This window comes from Pediculus humanus, genomic scaffold (genome assembly GCF_000006295.1).
Source record: "Pediculus humanus corporis 1103172107761 genomic scaffold, whole genome shotgun sequence".
Lineage (NCBI taxonomy): Eukaryota > Metazoa > Arthropoda > Insecta > Psocodea > Pediculidae > Pediculus > Pediculus humanus.
In genome coordinates, this window is record NW_002987359.1 from 10395 (window position 1) to 30399 (window position 20005).

At 23.9% G+C, this 20005-nt stretch overlaps 8 protein-coding genes across 8 annotated transcripts in view; 5 read left to right on the forward strand and 3 right to left on the reverse strand.

Moving 5' to 3' along the window:
* Positions 1–1254: 1254 nt before the first annotated feature.
* On the reverse strand, positions 1255–2703 carry Phum_PHUM345780 (trf2 protein, putative; the record flags this gene model as incomplete). Its single annotated transcript, XM_002427738.1, has 5 exons — positions 1255–1331; positions 1398–1492; positions 1601–1704; positions 1777–2020; positions 2528–2703. 5 exons carry the CDS (start codon positions 2701–2703, stop codon positions 1255–1257), a joined length of 696 nt encoding a protein of 231 aa, XP_002427783.1.
* Positions 2704–2983: 280 nt separating this feature from the next.
* Positions 2984–4494, reverse strand: Phum_PHUM345790 (mitochondrial 50S ribosomal protein L4, putative; the record flags this gene model as incomplete). The annotated part of the gene is made up of 5 exons (XM_002427739.1): positions 2984–3176; positions 3504–3720; positions 3814–3931; positions 4039–4277; positions 4401–4494. The coding sequence occupies 5 exons, from the start codon at positions 4492–4494 to the stop codon at positions 2984–2986; spliced, it is 861 nt and encodes a 286-aa protein (XP_002427784.1).
* A 1105-nt stretch (positions 4495–5599) lies between these two features.
* Positions 5600–6355, reverse strand: Phum_PHUM345800 (DNA replication complex GINS protein PSF1, putative; the record flags this gene model as incomplete). The annotated part of the gene is made up of 3 exons (XM_002427740.1): positions 5600–6056; positions 6124–6188; positions 6284–6355. 3 exons carry the CDS (start codon positions 6353–6355, stop codon positions 5600–5602), a joined length of 594 nt encoding a protein of 197 aa, XP_002427785.1.
* Positions 6356–7655: 1300 nt separating this feature from the next.
* Positions 7656–10228, forward strand: Phum_PHUM345810 (NF-kappa-B inhibitor alpha, putative; the record flags this gene model as incomplete). The annotated part of the gene is made up of 6 exons (XM_002427741.1): positions 7656–8071; positions 8353–8458; positions 8529–8781; positions 9559–9647; positions 9755–10024; positions 10205–10228. The coding sequence occupies 6 exons, from the start codon at positions 7656–7658 to the stop codon at positions 10226–10228; spliced, it is 1158 nt and encodes a 385-aa protein (XP_002427786.1).
* An 815-nt stretch (positions 10229–11043) lies between these two features.
* On the forward strand, positions 11044–12348 carry Phum_PHUM345820 (Cathepsin F precursor, putative; the record flags this gene model as incomplete). Its single annotated transcript, XM_002427742.1, has 1 exon — positions 11044–12348. The coding sequence occupies one exon, from the start codon at positions 11044–11046 to the stop codon at positions 12346–12348; it is 1305 nt and encodes a 434-aa protein (XP_002427787.1).
* Positions 12349–13008: 660 nt separating this feature from the next.
* Phum_PHUM345830 (Stress-induced-phosphoprotein, putative) lies at positions 13009–16196 on the forward strand (the record flags this gene model as incomplete). The annotated part of the gene is made up of 10 exons (XM_002427743.1): positions 13009–13017; positions 13421–13632; positions 13811–13954; positions 14366–14491; positions 14599–14909; positions 15001–15321; positions 15413–15574; positions 15653–15756; positions 15846–16009; positions 16124–16196. The coding sequence occupies 10 exons, from the start codon at positions 13009–13011 to the stop codon at positions 16194–16196; spliced, it is 1626 nt and encodes a 541-aa protein (XP_002427788.1).
* Positions 16197–17879: 1683 nt separating this feature from the next.
* On the forward strand, positions 17880–18391 carry Phum_PHUM345840 (chromosome region maintenance protein, putative; the record flags this gene model as incomplete). The annotated part of the gene is made up of 3 exons (XM_002427744.1): positions 17880–18156; positions 18230–18243; positions 18368–18391. 3 exons carry the CDS (start codon positions 17880–17882, stop codon positions 18389–18391), a joined length of 315 nt encoding a protein of 104 aa, XP_002427789.1.
* Positions 18392–18450: 59 nt separating this feature from the next.
* Phum_PHUM345850 (Exportin, putative) overlaps positions 18451–20005 on the forward strand; it is a gene marked incomplete at both ends in the record, with an annotated part of 4693 nt that continues 3138 nt past the window's right edge. The window contains 6 exons of the mRNA XM_002427745.1: positions 18451–18465; positions 18546–18776; positions 18951–19199; positions 19284–19439; positions 19596–19817; positions 19927–20005. The exon at positions 19927–20005 is cut by the window's right edge and continues 5 nt beyond it. Coding sequence (XP_002427790.1) covers positions 18451–18465; positions 18546–18776; positions 18951–19199; positions 19284–19439; positions 19596–19817; positions 19927–20005 — 952 coding nt within the window. The remainder of the gene's footprint in view (positions 18466–18545; positions 18777–18950; positions 19200–19283; positions 19440–19595; positions 19818–19926) is intronic.

The following is a 20005-nucleotide window of genomic DNA, read 5'->3' on the forward strand; positions in this document are numbered from 1 at the left end:
TTTTATAACAATCATAACATTGTAAAACATCACTTAAACCGCGCACAAGAATGAAAAGCAGAATGAAAACGCAAAACCGATTATGGCACGTTTAACGAATAACGCTTTTTTTTTGTGTGTGTGTGTGTGTGTGTCAATCAACCGAAAATTCCTAATATAAAAACGTAGGAAAAAATTTAATTTTTTTCAATACCGTAAATAATAGCGTTATTAATAATGATGATGATGATAATGATGACAATTACCTTTTTTTTTTTTTTTAGAGTCTGGTAAAAATTTTAACCCGAATGCTATTAAAGCTCACAAAACATAAATTAAATAATTGATTGAATTGAGTCAAGGTCAAATCTTTTCAATAAATACTTTTTGTACATTGCGCAAAAAAAAAAAAAATTACTTTTTCCAGTAAAAAAAAAAAAAATGATTTCAACTATAACTATGATAACTGATTCTACATACCTGATGTATTTATATAAATAATTTTTTTTTTTTTTTTTTGCAGTGTTTTGTAAAAGGCAGCAGCATGATATTTTAACTTTATTTTACTTATAAAATAAGTTAATAGGTTTTGGTTTAAAAAAAAAGATGTACAAATAACATTTTTCTCATGACACAAAGAATCATTTTGTAATTATTGAATTAAACTTGTTTCGAATTAGACTTTGTTAAAGGAAATATATTATTATGATTACTTTACACAATAAAATAAACAACCAAAATCCATGTTAAAAATTGGTTAGAAATTTTTTTAAATGTATTAATTTATTAAAATATCAGGTATTGTTTTAAAATGCATATATTGACTGGTAATAAAAGTTTTATTAATTGAAAAGGACTCAAAATTTTAAATGTGTTATATATTATATATATTTTCATTTAATCGAATGGTGTTCTAAAATTGATTTTGAAATATTTAACAGTTATCGTGCAATGAACACTAATTACTTTTAATGCATTTAAGTGAGTAACAAATTTCGTTTTCAAAACTCATGTATAAATTTATAGAAAAGATTTATATATATAGACTAAATATATAAAAATTTTATGATGGTATTTTTTTGAAATAAATAAAATTTAAAAAACTACTTATAAAGATTTATGTTTTTTTATTTTTTTTTAAAAACTTTCAATTATTTTTATTATGATTTCATTAGAATATTTGTACAAAAAAGTATAAGACTTTCATTACAGATAACAGTTTACCTTGTTCAAGATAAAAAAAAAATTGAGCAATAATAATAATACAACAGCAGGTTACTGTTTCCTAAAACTTTTCAAAATGGGCAACATAATATCGAGAGCCTCTTGTATATCTTGCTGTGTTCGAGCACCTAAAAATAAAAATGAATTCAATTTTGGCAAAATTTAAAAATTATCAATAATTTATTTCTGCTTACCGGTTAACACAATTTTGCCATTTACAAAAATAAGTAACACTACCCTAGGCTTAACTAGTCTGTAAATTAATGCTGGGAAAAGTTCCGGTTCATAACTGAAAAATTTAATAAATGTAAATAAAATTTATGAAAATAACGATAAAATAAATTTTTCTGTTTTTATATTGCAAACTATGTTTTATATAATTTAATTAATTACAAACCTACTAAACTGTCCGTGAATTTGATTTAATGATTCAAGTTTGATTGGGAATCTAACATCACATGTACCAACAATGTTCTGAATTTTAAAACTACAAAATTTTATCTACAAAACAAATAATAATTAAAAATATATATCAGAGACTATTATTAAATTTGAAAATAAATAAAAACATACTGAAAATCCTAACTTTTGAATAATCCTAGCATATTTTCTTGCGGCAAGCAAAGCAGCATCTTCAGATTTAGCACCGGTAACGACTATTTTCCCAGATCTAAATATAAGAGCTGTTGTTTTCGGTTCCCTGATTCTCATAACCAAACCTTTGAATCGAGATGGATTATATTCAGTGTTTCTCGTACAAAAATTAATTTTCCTAAGGTCTAATTCATTCATTAAATTTACAGTGGCTACAACATTTCTAAAAATTAAAATTAAAAATTAAAATTTTTTTTCATTTAATCTAACTTGATTTTATTACTCAAAAGCTTTTTTAATTATGATATATGTAATTTATGTAAAATTTTTTTACTGATATATATAATACTCGCATAATATTCAGAATCAGCTAAGCAGTTAAATTTAAATTTGATATAAAAATTTTACTGTACTATTTGATGTAAGCAAAGTAATGAAAATCCTAAACATAAGTTTAGATTAAAAATTAAAACTCTTAGTTATATTTTTTAATCATTGATGAATTTGTAAAATAGATTATATATTTTGTAAAATAACTTAGTCATTCCCTTACATTCTTTTTATGATATGCAATTTAAATTGTATCACATTACCTCAATGCAAAAAAAAAAATTATGAACTTCTAAACTTTGGATGTATGGCACAATATTAGTTTATTTTTAATTCAATTACCACTTAATAAAGTTACATAAAATTATAATTTAATATTGCTTGAATTTGTTTTACTCACTGTAATGTTATTGCGGGCCTTGAATCTAAAAGTAAAGAGGCAGGAGTAATAGCAGTCAGTAATGTTTGGGGCAAAGGAACATTTATTTGATCTCGTGGAGCAAAGGATTTCTGAGGAGATTTCAATAAAATTGTTAAAGCTGTTTCAGGCTTATTATGTGATTTTGTTTGCTCCATATTTAAACTTTAGTTTAGTTCTTAATTTGCGTTCAATATCACACATTAAAAGTAATATAAATCACACATATGAATTCCATCGGAATACTAATATTATTAGTTTTGACGCCATGATAAATGATCCATGGTTGCCAATTTTACACTAATTTCACCAACTTCACTATAATTCATAGTTAAAATAATGATTAATAGAATTTATAAGACAGAATAAATATAAAAGACAATTTAATTAAAATTATATTTTATTTAAATGTTTTAATACAAATTTCCTTTCTTATGTCTATACTTCGGGTGTAGAACACGCGTTAAGCACTGAAACCAACTTATTTTCTAATTCATCTAAAGCTGATAAAGTCAGAACTAAAGTATCATGCTTTAACATTCCATAAACATTAAGCCCGTAAACCGGCATTAAAGTAATATAACCAATTGAATCTGTAGCAATAGAAATATTTCTGGGCATAATATCATCACTAAAATAAAATAAAATAATTTAAAAAATTGAATAATAAATGGTAAAATTAATTTAAAACCCCTAAATTAAGTACCGATTACTTTTAGCGATAAATGTAAATTAGTGTAAATACTATTTTGAGTGACTACAACTTTCAAACCTGTTTTAATAAACATATTGAAAATAAAAACTTATGGTTCATATAAAAATATACAAAAATATACTTTGCTATTAAAATCATATGAACGTTTTTGAAAATAAAGCTACTTGTAAATTTAAAAAAAAAAGATTTTGCTTTGTTTTAGAAAGCAATGCTTAAAAAAAATTCATATAAAATAATACAAACCTATCAACAATGAGTACAGAAGAACCCCAATTTCTTTCTTTCATCAAATCTATCATGTATTGACTATCATCTGTTGGAATATTAATATTATCAACAACATGTAAATCATTTTGTGCTAATTTCGCTGATAAAGTAGAAGTTAAACCATGAATTTTTTTGTAAAGAGGAATCCTAAAATAGTAAGATGTAGGGTTTCTAGGTCCATGACATGTTCCACCTAAAAGTATGGTTATTAATTAGATGTCAAAATCAAAATGCATCTGTATATAAATAAAATATGCGTTTAATATTATAATTAAACTCTCCTTACCTCCTTTCACTTGAGGAGCTCTTCTACTTCCAAGCCTGGCTCTTCCTGTACCTTTTTGAGGATGCGGTTTTCTACCACTCCCTTTCATCTCAGCTCTAGTTTTTGCACTATAAAGTATCTTTAAGTTTTAAAAAAATTACAAGAATTAAAAATGTTTTTTTTTTCTGACAAAAAAAAATAAACTCCTTTTAAATTTTACAAAATTAGCTAAAACAAAGGACTTACTACTCTGCTATAAAGTGATTGCCATTTAATATTATAATAAATTAAATCCAGTCGTGGAATTGTTCCAAATATACTAGGATTTAACTGAACTAATCCCCTTTTCTGTTCTTTAATACTGTCAACATTTTCTACCCAAACTTCTCTAGGCTTTGCATAGTTATTTGATATTTGTAGTTTTCTTTCAAGTATTGGACAAAACTGCGATTCAAAAGTATTTAAGTCATTGTTTAGTGAGGTATCTAAAATTATGACAAACTATGAATTCCGGCTATGTTAAAAGATTTTAAAACAAGCCGCAAAAAGTTGCTATCAATTATTATTATTATTATTATTATTATTAAAATGAATACTTTGGTAATTACCTAAACCTTCTTTGGAAAAATAACGAGATAAAATAATTGATTTGAAATTTTTTATTTCACATCTATGATTGAAAAGTTGTCTTAAACAATACATTTTAAAACAACAAATTATTACAAATCACCTATTCATTTGTAATATGAAAAATTTGTACACTGTCAGTTTAGCCATTATTTGAAAATTAAAATTCAAGTTTAAATTTTAAAAAATTTAAGTTTTTCTTATTAAAAAAAATAAGTTCATTACTTTTTTTTTTTAAATTAAAAAGTAACACTTAAAAAATGTATTTTTTAATGAATTAACTTTTTAAAACGCATAATAAATTGTTGGAATTTTATGTAAACATAACAAGTAAAGTTTTATTAGCATCATTATTTCATTAATTTAAAGTACAAAATAAGTTGTGTCCAAATTTTTATTAAAACAATAGATAATCAGAGAAAATTTTAATTAAAAGAATAAACAAGGAATAAATTAAAAAAAAAAAAAAATAAAAGCATTTCTTATATAAGAAGAGTTTTTTAATTTATAATTTTTACTATTAAAATTTTTTATCATATAAAAATCCAAATTTAAAATTTTACTTTTTTATTTTTACAAACTATCTTTATATAATAATTATTTAATCAACTGTATTTATTATATTTAGAATAAAATACTTTTAAACCATATACAGAATGGCTAAAAACTTAAACGACTAGTTAAAACTGAAATTTTAATTGTAAAATCAATTACGATTTTTTTATTAATGGCTTCTTTTTATGCTGTAAAAAAACCCCTAATTTTAAGTTAATTTAAAATTTTTTGGTTGATTATCAGGAATGTAGAATAAAAATCATTAAACCGATTTTATATAGTTTTAAAAAAATAATATTTATATATATTTATAATTGTTTTATCATACATTTCAAGAAAATTTAATTCACAAATTTATTTTCATCATTAACTTTCAAGTATTTTTATTTTTGATAAAATATGAATTACACAACTTCACTTTTTCTTAAACCAAGTTTGTTAACTTCCTTGTACAATAATTGATGTTTTTTTATTTGGTTTACCTATCTCGAATTCAATCATAGAATGTATAAAACTTTACAAATTTGATATTTAGTTGTAAGGAGATATTAAAATTTAAAGTCTTTTTAATAAACAATAAAATAAGAAGAAATACTATTGTTAACACTCTTTTAAAAATTAAAAGTCAAGTGATATGTTCTAGAACTCCTTGACGAATCAAAGATTCACATTGTGATCTTGGCAAATGGTAAACTCCATTTTTTTTAATAATAACTACATCTCCTGAATCTAATTCAAATTTTCCATAATCTACATTACTTTTAACCTCAACATAAAGAGACTGAGGAGGTGTAATATCCTGTGTTATATTCAATCCTGTTCCATCACCAATGGAAGACATATAAAAAGCCAATAATTTACTGTATTTAGTAAACCAATCTAATTCATTTTTTGACAAGTTCATCTTAATTTCAGGTGGTAATATACTACCCAATTCCCATCTTATTAAACGAATTCTTTGAAGTCTATTATAAATATAAGCTAATACACATCTTTTATTTCGTTCCAATACCGCATGCCTTAACGATATGGAGGGAAAAAAACTTGAATAAACCGGTTGTTCTTGGGAATTAGCAGTATAACTATAAAAAAAATTTTTTAAATTAATCTTAAAACGACTAGACAATTTTTTTTACTAATGGTACTTACACATTGTTTTGATTTTCTTCAAATAAGGCATTCATTTCTTCTAAAACTTGACGAATACCTTCATCCTAAAAAAATAAAATAAAAAATTTTATTAACGAGAACCTTAAAATTAATTTCTTTTAAATATTATATATATAAATATGTGAAAGTTCATAGATACATTGAAAGGAGGTATATTTTCAGAAGTTCTAGAAAGACTTTTTATTAATTCAAAACTCTTCTCCCCAAACATGGCTGAAATAAATTTTTAAAACATCGTTTTAATAAACATATAGTATTAAAGTGAATTATTTTGCAAAAAATGAAGCGCATGCGCCGTAGCCTAACAAATTTATTTTGTTTTGTTTACTAGATTCATACATTACATTGAACATATTAGCGCCAAATATAGATTTTGTAATAATAATAATAATGATTACGTTTGAAATAATTTTTTAAAAATCCTACAGTATTATTTTTCTTTTTAAAAACAAAAGACATTGTAAATAATACTTTTTTTTTTATTAGTACACTTGAGTAGAATTTCAGCAAGATTAACAATTAATATTTAAGCTTTAGTATTTGGTAAAAAAAAAACGTTTCTTACACAATTTAATTTCTAAAAAAAATTTATTTTAGTTATAATTTCACAAATACAATTAATCATTTTATTTACAATTACAAAAATCTGTCAATGAACTATAATGTAAGGACTAATTTATTTTCAATTAAAATAAATATTTGGCATAAAAAATTTTAACAAAATTATTTGTGATAAAAAAAAAAAATTTTTATTTTTATTAAAATTGATTTAAATTAAAGTATAAATATATAAGAAAGAGAGTAAAAAAAGAATAATAAATATAAAATTTATTGTTAGTAACGATGTGATGCTATTTTTAAATAAATCAATAAGTTGTTGTATTTTTAAAACATTGATATTTTTTAGTCAAATTAAGAAATTTTGACCGTTAACTATGACATTTTCCTACCATTACAACTTGACACTAGCGCCACAAGCATATGAATTTTGAACTAAATTTAAGGAACTGATTGTGTAATTTGGGTAAACCCTTATGTATTCTTTCATAGATATTTTTGTTTTTACGCGTTTATTACTCAAGGATGTACAGTGTATTTTAAATTATTGTCATTGTGTTTATAAGTATTTGTAAAATTTAGGTGTTGTTTTAAAAATACGATTGTATTATTTTTGCGTATGTTATTTTTCTTTTAATTAGAAATTCTTTTTTTTATTGAGTTCTTGCCAAATAAAGATTGGATTATTCCGTGGCATTTTTAGTAGTGGGAGTTTTATCAATTAATATTTTTTTTTACCTTAATTGTTAAATATTTTGTCCCAAGTACCAAAATATTTTACCAAAATATTTCAAGTGTTAATTTTATATTTACCTAATAAATACCAGTGTTTACATTTTTATTATTTTATGATAATATTTATTTATAAGTTTTGTTCTATTATTTTTATGATTTACTTCCTTTATTTAATGTTGAAATAATATTTGTAACGTTTCTGAATTTGCAGTGAAAAAATGACAACTACTTATTCGCCTAAAATATCATCCGATAGTGATAAAAAAGATTATGAATCTAGTAGAACAGATTCTGGTTTTTTGTCTGGCACAAATTTGGTATCTGAGGAATGTTTAACCAATGAGGATTCATTTGCAAAACAATCGACAGTTAATTTAGAATCACAAACTAATTTAAATTATGAAAAAATTGTACAAACAGATAGTGGTGTTGATATAGACTTAAATGAACAGTTTAGTGGCTTAGCTTTGGAAGAAAATTTTGCTAATAACCTAAATGAGAATTTCAAAAATATATGTATAAATAATAAAGTTATTTCTAAAACAAAACATATTGAAAATGATGAAAATAATGCTGAAATCAGGGTGACACAACCATGGGAATTATATTTTCAACAAGATGAAGATGGGGATACGTAAGTTTTATTTTAATTAGACTAAAAAAAAAATTTCCTTTAGTTATTTCATATAATTTTTCCTGTTATAATTTTTATGGAATTCCCTGAATTAGTTGTCTTATATTGATAAGATTAATTTGTATTAAATTTTTTAAGGGAGATAAGAACATAATCAAAGAATGATAAAGTTTCAGAAACAAAAAAAAATTGTACTTTAATTGTTTAAAATTTTACTTATGTACAATATGTTTATAAATATTACTGGTAAAATGATTTTATTAAACCTGAATTTTTTTCAGACAACTTCACATTGCTATTATTCAAGGGTTTATTGAAGTTGTGTTTAGTTTAATTAAAATGGTTCCACAGCCATGTTTTTTAGATATCCTTAATGATGTTATTCAGGTACTGATCTATCATTCATTATTTTTAATGAATTTAAACATTTGTATAATTTTTACATATTATATTACAGTCTCCGCTTCATTTAGCCGTTTTGACTCACCAATCGAAAATTGTGCGTCAATTGGTAGTAGCAGGAGCTAATGTAGAAGCAAGAGACAGATTTGGAAATACTCCTTTGCATTTGGCTTGTCAAATTGGAGATATTGACTGTGTTAAATCTTTAGTGGAACCAATATCTATGTCTGAGATAAAAAATGCCAATTTATTGTACTCAGGAGTAACTAGTCAAGTTCCTCAAGATTTTGAAGAAAAAAACTATGAAGGTTATTTTTAAACTGTTTACAATTTACAATTTTATATTTAGTATTAGGTTCATTTAATTTTTATAGACAGAAAATTATTTTAAAATTACTTGTATTTATAATTTGGCATGTGCATTTATTATTATTCTCTTAATACCGATATATATATATATTTTTTTTTTTTTTGTAATTTCTTTCTATTATTTGTTTAAAATGCTCTATAATTAAACTTGTTTTGAAATTTTGCCAAGAAGAAATTCTTTGGCTGACAAAAGTCTATAAATTAATTCTTTACTTTAATTAAACAGGGGAATCCCCTTTATTTTTAATTTTATTTTTTTAAATTTAACAGTTTGTAATTTTCTTAAAACGCCAATAAAGTAATTGAAAAGTAAAATAAATAATATGTATGTTTTACATGCCATATTAAGCATTCTTTAATGTTTTCTTATGTGATTTTTTTTTTTAATTGTTGGCTTTGAAAAAGTATAATTTTCAATAGTATTTTTTGTGCAATTACTATAGTTTGTAAAGTTTTATTCATATAAATAATAATAATATTTGAGAGTAATAATATTTGCCTCAAATAATGTCTAATTAATGAAAAATGTGAATTGTTGAGGATTTGAGAAAAACAATTTACTTAAAAATATTACTTTTTGTATACCGAGTTGGCTTTAATTATTCAAATTATGTAATTTTGTTTGTTATGAAGGTTTAAATTGAAAATGTATAAGCTCATATAAAAAATATTAAAGTAAATAATATTATTCTATGAGTAAAACTTTACTGTTTTAGGAGAAACTTGTCTACACTTGGCTGCTTATGGAGGACATACTGAGGTTATGAGGCATTTAATATGGTTTGGAGCTGACATAAATGCTCGAGTAAGTGTGTTATTAATTACTAATATTCAGATTTTATGGCATGAAATTAAGATATATTATTTATTTTTTGAAAAATACTGCAAGACTTTTTATTTTATTGTTAACAGGAAAGTAAAAGTGGTCAAACAATTTTACATTATGCTGTTGAAACATTAAATCACAAACTTTTACGTTTTCTTTTGGATGAGTGTCCAATCGGTAGCAATGGACTCGTTCTTGACAAACAGAATTATGCTGGGCACACTCCTTATCAGTTGGCTAAAATTCTCGATTTAAGGATAGCAAAAGAACTTGCTCTAAAAGGAGCTTTTGTTAATGTTGATGATATAGACGAGGATGATCATCCGGATCATAATTCCTACATCCAAGAAGAAGGGGTAATAAAAATGAATTTTACTGTTGTTTTTTTTTTTAAATTTTTAAAGGAAGTAAAAAAATATTTAAATGCTTCGGTTTGCAATTATAAAGTTATATTAAAAAATGTTTTGTGTTAAAAAAAAAAATATAAAACAATTATAACAATCTTAATTAATTAAAATTTTTGACAATAATTATAGGTTAAATTTTTCATCGAAAATTAATAAAATTTTATGAACTTTCAGGTGACTGAAATGGAAGCGATTAATTTCGAGCATGGACATTATTTTCTTAATAAAGAGACATTAAGCACTTGATAAATTTTAAAATCATACTTAGTTAAATAAAAATATATTTTTTTTCAATAATAATATGTAATAGAATTTTACTAAGTAATACAAATAATATCCTTGAACATGTAAAATAAAAATTAATTTTTAACAATTTTAATATTTAAAATTTGTTTTCATGATTAATTTTTAAATTATGCAGTGTGTTTATTTGTTGTGAATGAGAAAGTACTGAAATTATAAAATAATAAAAATAATTTATTTTTAAATAAATTTAAATGTTTTTTTTTCAGTTTTAAAATTTTTAATATATGTATCTGTATATAATTCAATTATTTTAATTTAATTTCTTTAATGCAACAATTATTTCAATTAAATAAGTACAATTTTGTGAATTTTTTTGTTTTTTTTTGAAGTCCTAATAAATACATTCAAAGAAACCAATCCATTTTAAAAACAATACCATTTCTCACATCTTTCATTTAGGTCTTTTTCTTTAAGTATTTTTAAATGTAACACTATATTTTATAATTATATTAATTTTTAAATAACTTTTTAACTTTCTTTTCTTGCAAAGATAAATTATGAATACTTGGTCAAACTACCGTAAAAATGGCAACGTCCCCTTTATATATTATTGAAAAATGGCAACATGTTCATAAATAATTTACTTAAGTAAGTGGGTAACTAATGTCTAAAAAAAAATTTTATTGTACGTATAAAAAATTTTAGACTCAAAAAAAAAAAACATGAAATTCTTTGTTATTGCTTTGAACTTGTTTCTTTTGACTTTAATAAATTGTGTTAACGGATATCGAGTTGGTGATAGAAATCTTTTAAATATAAGTGATCCTGAAATAATCAGGTTGAGCAAAATTGCTTTGTTAAAATTAAACGAAGAAAAAAATATTTTTAACCAAGAAAAGATATTAGTGAAAATTTTAAAAGCATCTAAACAAATTATATCTGGGTCTTTAACAGAATTAACCCTTCAAATATTGGAGAAAAATGTTCCAAAATATTACGTAGCAAAAATTTGGGAACGACCTTGGTTAAATAAAACAGAAGTTACATTTTTTGATTATAAAAAAACTACAAAAAAAATTGATAATGAAATAATTAATAAAAATGAATATTTGCTTCAATCTTTTAAAGACTTTGTTTTGAAATTTAACAAAGTTTACTTTAGTAAAGAAGAATTCAAAAAACGTTTCCGAATATTCCGTGCTAATATGAAAAAAATTAATTTTCTAAACAAAGCTGAAAAAGGCACTGCTCAATATGGTATAACAGAATTTTCTGATTTATCAGTCACAGAATTTAAAAACTACCTTGGATTGAAAAAAAAACCTGAATCAAAACTTCCTACAGCAGAAATTCCTGATGTAAAATTACCTGATAATTTTGACTGGAGACATTATAATGCAGTTACTCCTGTTAAAAATCAAGGATCATGTGGTTCTTGTTGGGCTTTTTCTGTTACTGGAAATATTGAAGGTTTATGGGCCATCAAAAAACACGAATTATTATCTTTGTCGGAGCAAGAATTAATCGATTGTGATAAAATCGATAATGGTTGTAATGGTGGATATATGCCTGAAACCTATGAAGCCATTATGAAATTAGGTGGATTGGAAACAGAAACTGATTACCCATATGAAGCAGAAAATGAAAAATGTAATTTAAATAAAACTGAGATAAAGGTTAAAATTAATGGTGCTGTGAATTTAACAAAGTCTGAATTGGATATTGCTAAGTGGTTATATAAAAATGGTCCAGTTTCTGCTGGCCTAAATGCGAATGCAATGCAATTTTATTTAGGTGGAATTTCGCATCCTCCAAAAATATTGTGCAATCCGGAAGAACAAGATCATGGAATATTAATTGTAGGTTATGGAATACACAAATCTAGTATTTTAAAAAGAACCATTCCATATTGGATAATTAAAAACAGTTGGGGCAAACATTGGGGAGAAAAGGGGTATTACAGATTGTACAGAGGGAGTGGCGTTTGTGGAATTAATCAAATGGTTTCTTCAGCGTTGATTAATTAAATTTAACTCATTCAAAGAAATTTTAGGTATAAATTTAACTTGTTAATCAATAAGTACTTTTCTTAATTGTGTAATTTTTATTCAACACATTAAGTTTTTTTTATTTAACATAAAATATATATTAAAATTTTAATTAAGTTATTTTAATTTTTTTAAGTGTTTTAAAAAAAAAAAAAAACTACCCTGTATGTAAATAATAAAATAATAATTAAATTTTTATAAAAATTATTAAATAATAAAATGATTATAAAATAGTAAAAAATTATTTTACATTATTTTAAAAAATTAAACATAAACATAATCTAAAATATCATATCTTTGACTTTTACAATAGAAAAAAGAAAACTAATTTAATGTAGATTGCTAAATAAAATTTCCGAAAAATTTTTTATAAAACCAAAGTAAATTCTACAGTTATTTAAAAACAGATCAAAAATTAATAATTTTAATCCAAAAATAATTTTACAAATTAAAACATAATTTATAATATCTTTTAAAATTTTAAATTACGTCTAATATAAACAAAAACCATAGACTCTAAAAACTTTTTTTGAAGTTTTGAAGTCTGTGTTCAAAAGTGCATTACGTGATTCTTCGAAACGTCGTATATTCCCTACTCTAAGAATTTTCTAGAATTTTATAAAGCTTCTGTCATCCACAATGGACCAGGTAAGGGTTTTTTTTTTGTATTTTATTACACTATCCGGATTTTTCTTTTTTATTTTTTTAAATTTAAGTTTTAAATTTGGGTAGTGTATTATTACAATATAAAAAAAAAATATTTCCGATTGTTTTTATAAGATTTTTTTCATGTTCTCGTGGTTGTTGAATGGTATGTTACCTATAGTCAATTAAGTTTTCTTTCATCTATTGCTTTTATTACTTTTGAATTCTAATTATTTGAATTTAAGATTATTACGTTAATTGGAACTATGCAATTTAAATTTTTTTTTACGTTTTAGTTTAATATTTCTTTTTTTTGCCTTAGATTAATTGTTAGTCTACCGGCTTACTTACATGCGTAAACAAAATTTTTTATGGTTATTCTTACGTTTGATTATTATTTTATTAGGTGCAGATATTAAAAGATAAAGGAAACGCTGCTTTAAGTGCAAATAACTCAGAGGAAGCAATTAAATGGTATACCGAAGCTATTGCATTAGACCCCAATAACCACGTTCTCTACAGTAATCGTTCGGCTGCGTATGCCAAAAGCCATAAATATGATCTTGCTCTATTGGACGCCAACAAAACAATTGAATTAAAACCTGATTGGAGCAAAGGGTGAATATTATTATTTATTTGGATGAATTCTAATTAAATTTTATGTCCTTTGCTATTTTTAAAATGTATACATAAGTGTTTTCTTACACACTACTCCTCTTATTAATTATTGGACTTCAATATAGAATACATTGTCGTTATTGCTGTTACAAATAATAATATATATGTATATTTAAAGGTATTCACGTAAAGGAAGTGCATTAGCATTTTTAGGGAGACATAGAGAATCAATATGTGCTTATGAGGAAGGTTTAAAACATGAACCAGACAATATTCAACTTAAACAAGGTTTAAATGAAGCTCACATTCAACTGGCATATGAGTAAGCATTTCAATGTTAGTCATTTAAAAAATTATTTAAAATTATATTTATTAAAATCTTGCACAGGTATGAGCCAAGATGATATCGATAGTCTCGTTCGTATGATGTAATTTATGATTATAATTTAATCATTTTTCTGAGCTCATAAATTATAACTTGAAAATAGTTTTAAAATAAAATATGTCTTTTATTTTCTTAACTTTTTTAGGGTAACACTTATTATATCCATAACATATTGTAACTTAATTTTAAAATAATTTTATATTATATTTTTTTAACCTCATACTACTATTTTATAAAGAAACTTAGATTTTTATTACCAAGCATTTTTGTAAAAAAAAACTATTTGTTTTATACATGTAAACATAATTGTAAAAACATTTTTTTTTTAAAATTTAAATCAAGGCTTAGATCACGTCTTGCAATAGCTGAACTATTCAAGCAATTAAGGTCGAACCAAAATACAAAAAATTACGTGGATGATCCGGAGTTTTTGCTGTTTTTAGAGCAATATGTAGATGATCCTGTAAAAGCCAGGTATAATATATTTTTTTTAATTTATTAAAATGGAATTTTTCCTCCATGTTATTTTATTGAGGAAAAGTAAAGTAATAATAGTAATTTTTATTTTATTTTTTTTTAAGAGCTAATGCTTCAAATCCTCGTCTACAAAACTTTTTACGAGCTATATGTGACCCAAATATTTTGGAGGAACCAATGGATTTAGATCCCCCACCACAATGTACAAAACCCAATAACTCTTCAAAAACCGCAGAACCTACAACAAAAATTGATGAAGATTCAAATTTGTCACCAGAAAAACGTGAAGCCATAAAAGAGAAAATGTTGGGCAATGAAGCATACAAAAAAAAAGACTTTGAAACTGCTTTGAAACATTATTTTAGAGCCGTAGAATTGGATCCTACTGAAATAACATATTACAATAACGTTGCTGGTAATTATTTTTTTTTTGGTTAAAAGTTTTATTTTATTTTTATATATAAAAATCAGTATTAAAATTTTTTCTTTTTTTTTTTTGTCATCAGCCGTATATTTTGAACTTAAAGAATATGAAAAATGTATAAAAGAATGTGAAAAGGGTATAGAAATCGGTCGTGAAAATCGAGCAGATTTTAAATTGATTGCCAAAGCCTTTAAAAGAATCGGAAATTCTTATAAAAAGTTAAACGACGTTCGAAAAGCAAAAATTTATTATGAAAAAAGTATGTCTGAATTTAGAACTCCGGAAATTCGAACGCTTTTATCAGATGTTGAAAAAATAATCAAAGAAGAAGAAAGGAAAGCTTATATTGACCCAGTCAAAGCTGAAGAAGAAAAAGAAGAAGGGAATAAGTTATTTAAAAAGGGTAATCAACTATCATAACTAAAATATTTACAAAAATTGCTATTTTTTTTTCATAATTTTCTAATCAATTGTGAAATTTAAAATTTTTAAAGGCGATTATGCTGGTGCTATAAAACATTACACAGAAGCCATAAAAAGGAATCCGGATGACGTTAAGTATTATTCAAATAGAGCTGCTTGTTACACAAAATTAGCTGCATTCGATTTAGGTCTTAAGGATTGTAAGATGTGCTTAGAATTAGATCCTACATTTAGTAAGTACTGCGTTTTTATATATATATATATATTATAATAATTATATATATTATTTATAATTTTTTGAACGGTTTCAGTTAAGGGATGGGTTCGTAAAGGAAAAATTTTACAAGGAATGCAACAATATGGAAAAGCCGTTGAAGCATATCAAAAAGCTTTAGACCTAGATCCGAATAATGCGGTAAGTCGGGATTTTATTTTATTTAAAAAAGGCAAAAAAAAATAAATAAATAAATTTCAATTTACAAAAATATAAAATTAAAATTATAGGAAGCATTAGAGGGCTACAGATCGTGCTCGGTAGCTTTTCATTCAGATCCCGAAGAAGTTCGAAAAAGAGCACTCGCAGATCCCGAAGTTCGTAAAATATTGTTCGATCCTGCTATGAGACTTATATTAGATCAAATGCAAAATGATCCCAAAGCACTTAATGAGTGAGTATTGTGATTAAAAAAAATTTTAATTTGCGTAATATTACATCATTTATTTAAATGTTATTCTACTTAAAATATATTGTAATAAATTTGTTTTTTTTTTTTTTTTTGCAGTCACTTAAAAAATCCAGAAATTGCTGCGAAAATACAAAAACTTTTAGAGTCTGGATTAATAGCTATACACTAAAAACAATTTTTTTTTTTTTCAGTACAGCTTACAATAAATTTAATAGCTCTGATCAAAAGATCAAAAACTTTTTTTTTTTTTTTTTTTTTTTTAAATTAAATAGCATAAGAAAATTTTAATTTACGCACACATGTATAATTTCCTTTTTGTAATATAAAATATAATTACTAAAAATTAATATTTTACCATTTGCTGCTTCATTCCCTACAATTCAAGGAAACGATATATATATATATATTATTAATAAATAGGTCTGACATTTAGTGTTTAATTTTTTTAATTTTATATTTAAGATGCGTATTATTTAAATAAAATAATAATGACTGTATTCTTTAAGTTTAGTTTTTACAATCAAATTTAAATTAGATTTTATCATTTTTTTCTTTTTCTTTTTTTTTTTGTCAACTATGAAAAATTTTTTTTTTTAGTTTTTTCATGTGAAAATTATTATTGAATATAATTAGTTAACGGTTTTATGTTATTATTTGTTTTTTTAATAAAATTATCCTTAATTAAAAGTCAAATTATTATATGTTGATTGTTACTTATTTAAGTATCCATCATTAGTTCTATATTCACGGTAACTATTTTATAAATATAGACGACGTCATTCCAGTTTTAACCAATGACAAGTCGGAAGAATTCAGAATGCGCGCAGAACATAACGTCGCCATTTTGTATCCACAAATGGACTGAAAAATCGTAGGTAGAGTTATTTTTTTTAAATTGCATTTGTGTTTAAAAAAATTCATTTTTTATAAAGTGCAAATCATTTTTTTTTAAAAATCAAGTTTTGGAGAAAATTCACTTATATGATTTTATAAATTAATGTCACGTGCTTAAATTATTTGCTTTGCGCGGTATTAAATTATTATTGCAATAGTTGCTCTTTCTTACGCTAAATTATATTTTATTTATTTTATATCATTTAAATTAAAATAACTAAATTGAATTGTTATAAATTGAAAAATAATTATTCGATGAAAAGTTTCTTGTTATTATTTCTTTTTTTTTCATGCGTTGAATGTTTACCATTGTCGGCGTCCATCCCACAAAAAACGTGTAAAGCGTGTTTAGATATGCTTACTTATTATTTGTTCGAAAATTTTTAGTAAAATTTAGTTTTTACTGTGATTATATACAATACTTTAAACCTTTTCTAATAAAGTACTAAATTTTTGTGATATTTTTTTAAGTATTTGGTCAATACCTTCAATTGTAACTTTTTTATTAAATGTTTTTTTTTTTTTTTTTTTAATTTCCAACTATTTGTTATTTTTGATATTTGGTTCAGTTTTTTTTATGTTATTTTATATTTAATTACTCCTTTAAAATGTATTAAAATCCTATGTGCTATAGGTATTTTCATATTCATCATTAAGGTAGCCATTATTATTAGGACATTATCCATGAATTGAACAATGAACTCTGCTGGTTAAGTCATTAAATGTGAAATATTTGATTTAATTATTATATTATTGAATGCTAATTATTCACAATTTGAATAGCTGACATTAACAATTGTATATTAAATATTTTATTATTCAAAAATAAATGCAATTAAAATTTTCCCTTAACAATGTCTTTTAAAAATTATAAACAGGTTTTAGTATATAATATGATTTAAATTTTCAGATCAGAAAAATTATCTAGAGTAGCAGTTAATAGTGGAGCTGCATTAGAATGGCTGATCAAGCAACAAAGCTTCTTGATTTTAGTGAAAAGTTGGATATAAATTTACTTGACAATATTGTTACTTGTATGTACAGTGGATCTGGAGAGCAACAAAAACTCGCTCAAGAAATATTGACTCATTTGAAAGAGCATCCGGAAGCTTGGACAAGAGTAGATACCATCTTAGAATATTCAAACAATTTGCAAACTAAATATTTTGCTTTGCAAATTTTAGAACAAGTCATTAAAACAAGATGGAAAGTCTTACCTAGAAATCAATGTGATGGTATATTTTTTTATTATCTAATTTAATCATTTTTAATAATAACTGTTAAATTTTATAATTTTTTTTTTTACAGATAAAAGATTCTTTGTAATGTTTTAATACTTAACTTGTAACTACTTTTTTTTTTTTTTTTTTTTTTTGTAAAGCTCGCTTGATTGCTTAATTATGACATGATTTTCATTTTTTTTTGTTTTTTTTTTTTTTTTTTTAGAATAAAAAATACATTGTCGCATGATATAAACATCATCAGATCCAGAACGCTGGAGGGGGAAAAATGTATCTAAAAAACTTAACATGATACTAGTTCAGGTAAGAATTTTTTTTGTAAAGAGTCTTATTAAAAAAGAAAAAAGTTAAAATGAAAAAAAAAAAAAAAAAAATGTTTTCAGATTTTAAAAAGAGAATGGCCTAAAAATTGGGAAACTTTCATCACAGATATTGTTGGTGCTAGTAAAACAAATGAATCATTATGTCAAAATAATATGGCTATACTAAAGCTACTTAGTGAAGAAGTTTTTGATTTTTCTAGTGGTGAAATAACACAAACAAAGGCTAAACATTTAAAAGACACAATGTGCTCAGAATTTTCTCAAGTTTTTAATTTGTGTCAATTTGTTATGGTAATATTTAAATTTTTTTTAATTTACTTTTTTCTTTAAATACTCGAAAATAATTTAAAAAAAAAAAAAAAAACTTTATTTTCAATATGTAATTTTTTTTTAAATTTAAATTTTAAAGAAATGTAAATGTGTAAGATTGTACTGTACAATTTTATTGTTTAATTTTTTTTAAAGGACAATTCTCAGAATGCATCTTTAGTTGGAGCTACTCTAGAAACCCTTCTTAGGTTTCTTAATTGGATTCCCTTGGGTTATATTTTTGAAACAGAATTAATCAGTACGCTAATATTTAAGTTCCTGACTGTTCCATTGTTTCGTAATGTAACACTAAAATGTTTGACAGAAGTAGCTGGTTTGAGTGTTAACACCTATGATACTGTATTCGTCGCTTTATATAATCAAACAATGACACAACTTGAAATGGTGGGTTAAATTTTAAAAAAAAAAAAAATTTGAAAAAAAAATTTAAATTGAAATCCTTCAAATTTTCAAATAATATTCTTTTAGATGTTACCTCTGAATACTAATATAAAAGAAGCTTATGCTCAAGGTCAAGATCAGGAGCAAATTTTTATTCAAAATTTGGCAATGTTTTTATGTACATTTTTGAAAGAGCATGGAACACTTTTAGAAAAACCTGAATCAAATGAAGTATTGTTAAAGGTAAATACTCAAAAACAAAATCAAGTAGTAAACAAATTAATAACAGTTAGTTATTGTTTAAAATTTAGTTTAAAATTAGTCTTGAGACATTGACATATAAATCATGACATGTAATTACTTAAAACTAAAGTTGTTTTTCAAAATTTTTGATTTTAGGGCCTTCATTATTTATTACTAATATCCGAGGTTGAAGACGTTGAAGTTTTTAAAATTTGTTTGGAGTGTTGGTATGGTTTAGTTTCTAATTTGTATGAAAAGCACTGTGACATATATAACGAAAATCATTACGATCCAATCGGATCTCCTTTTATGGTTTCCTCTAGACAGAATAATTTTATGGCTCCTAGAAGGCAATTTTATGCACCCGTTTTAAGTAAGGTATGTTTATACTTTCTTTTATACTTTGGTATTTTCACTTTAAAATCTCTTACATTTAATAATTCGTAATGAATATTATACGTTAACATTTAAAAAAAATGCATTTCAGGTTCGTTACATAATGATAAGTAGAATGGCTAGACCGGAGGAAGTTCTCATTGTAGAGAATGATAATGGGGAAGTCGTGC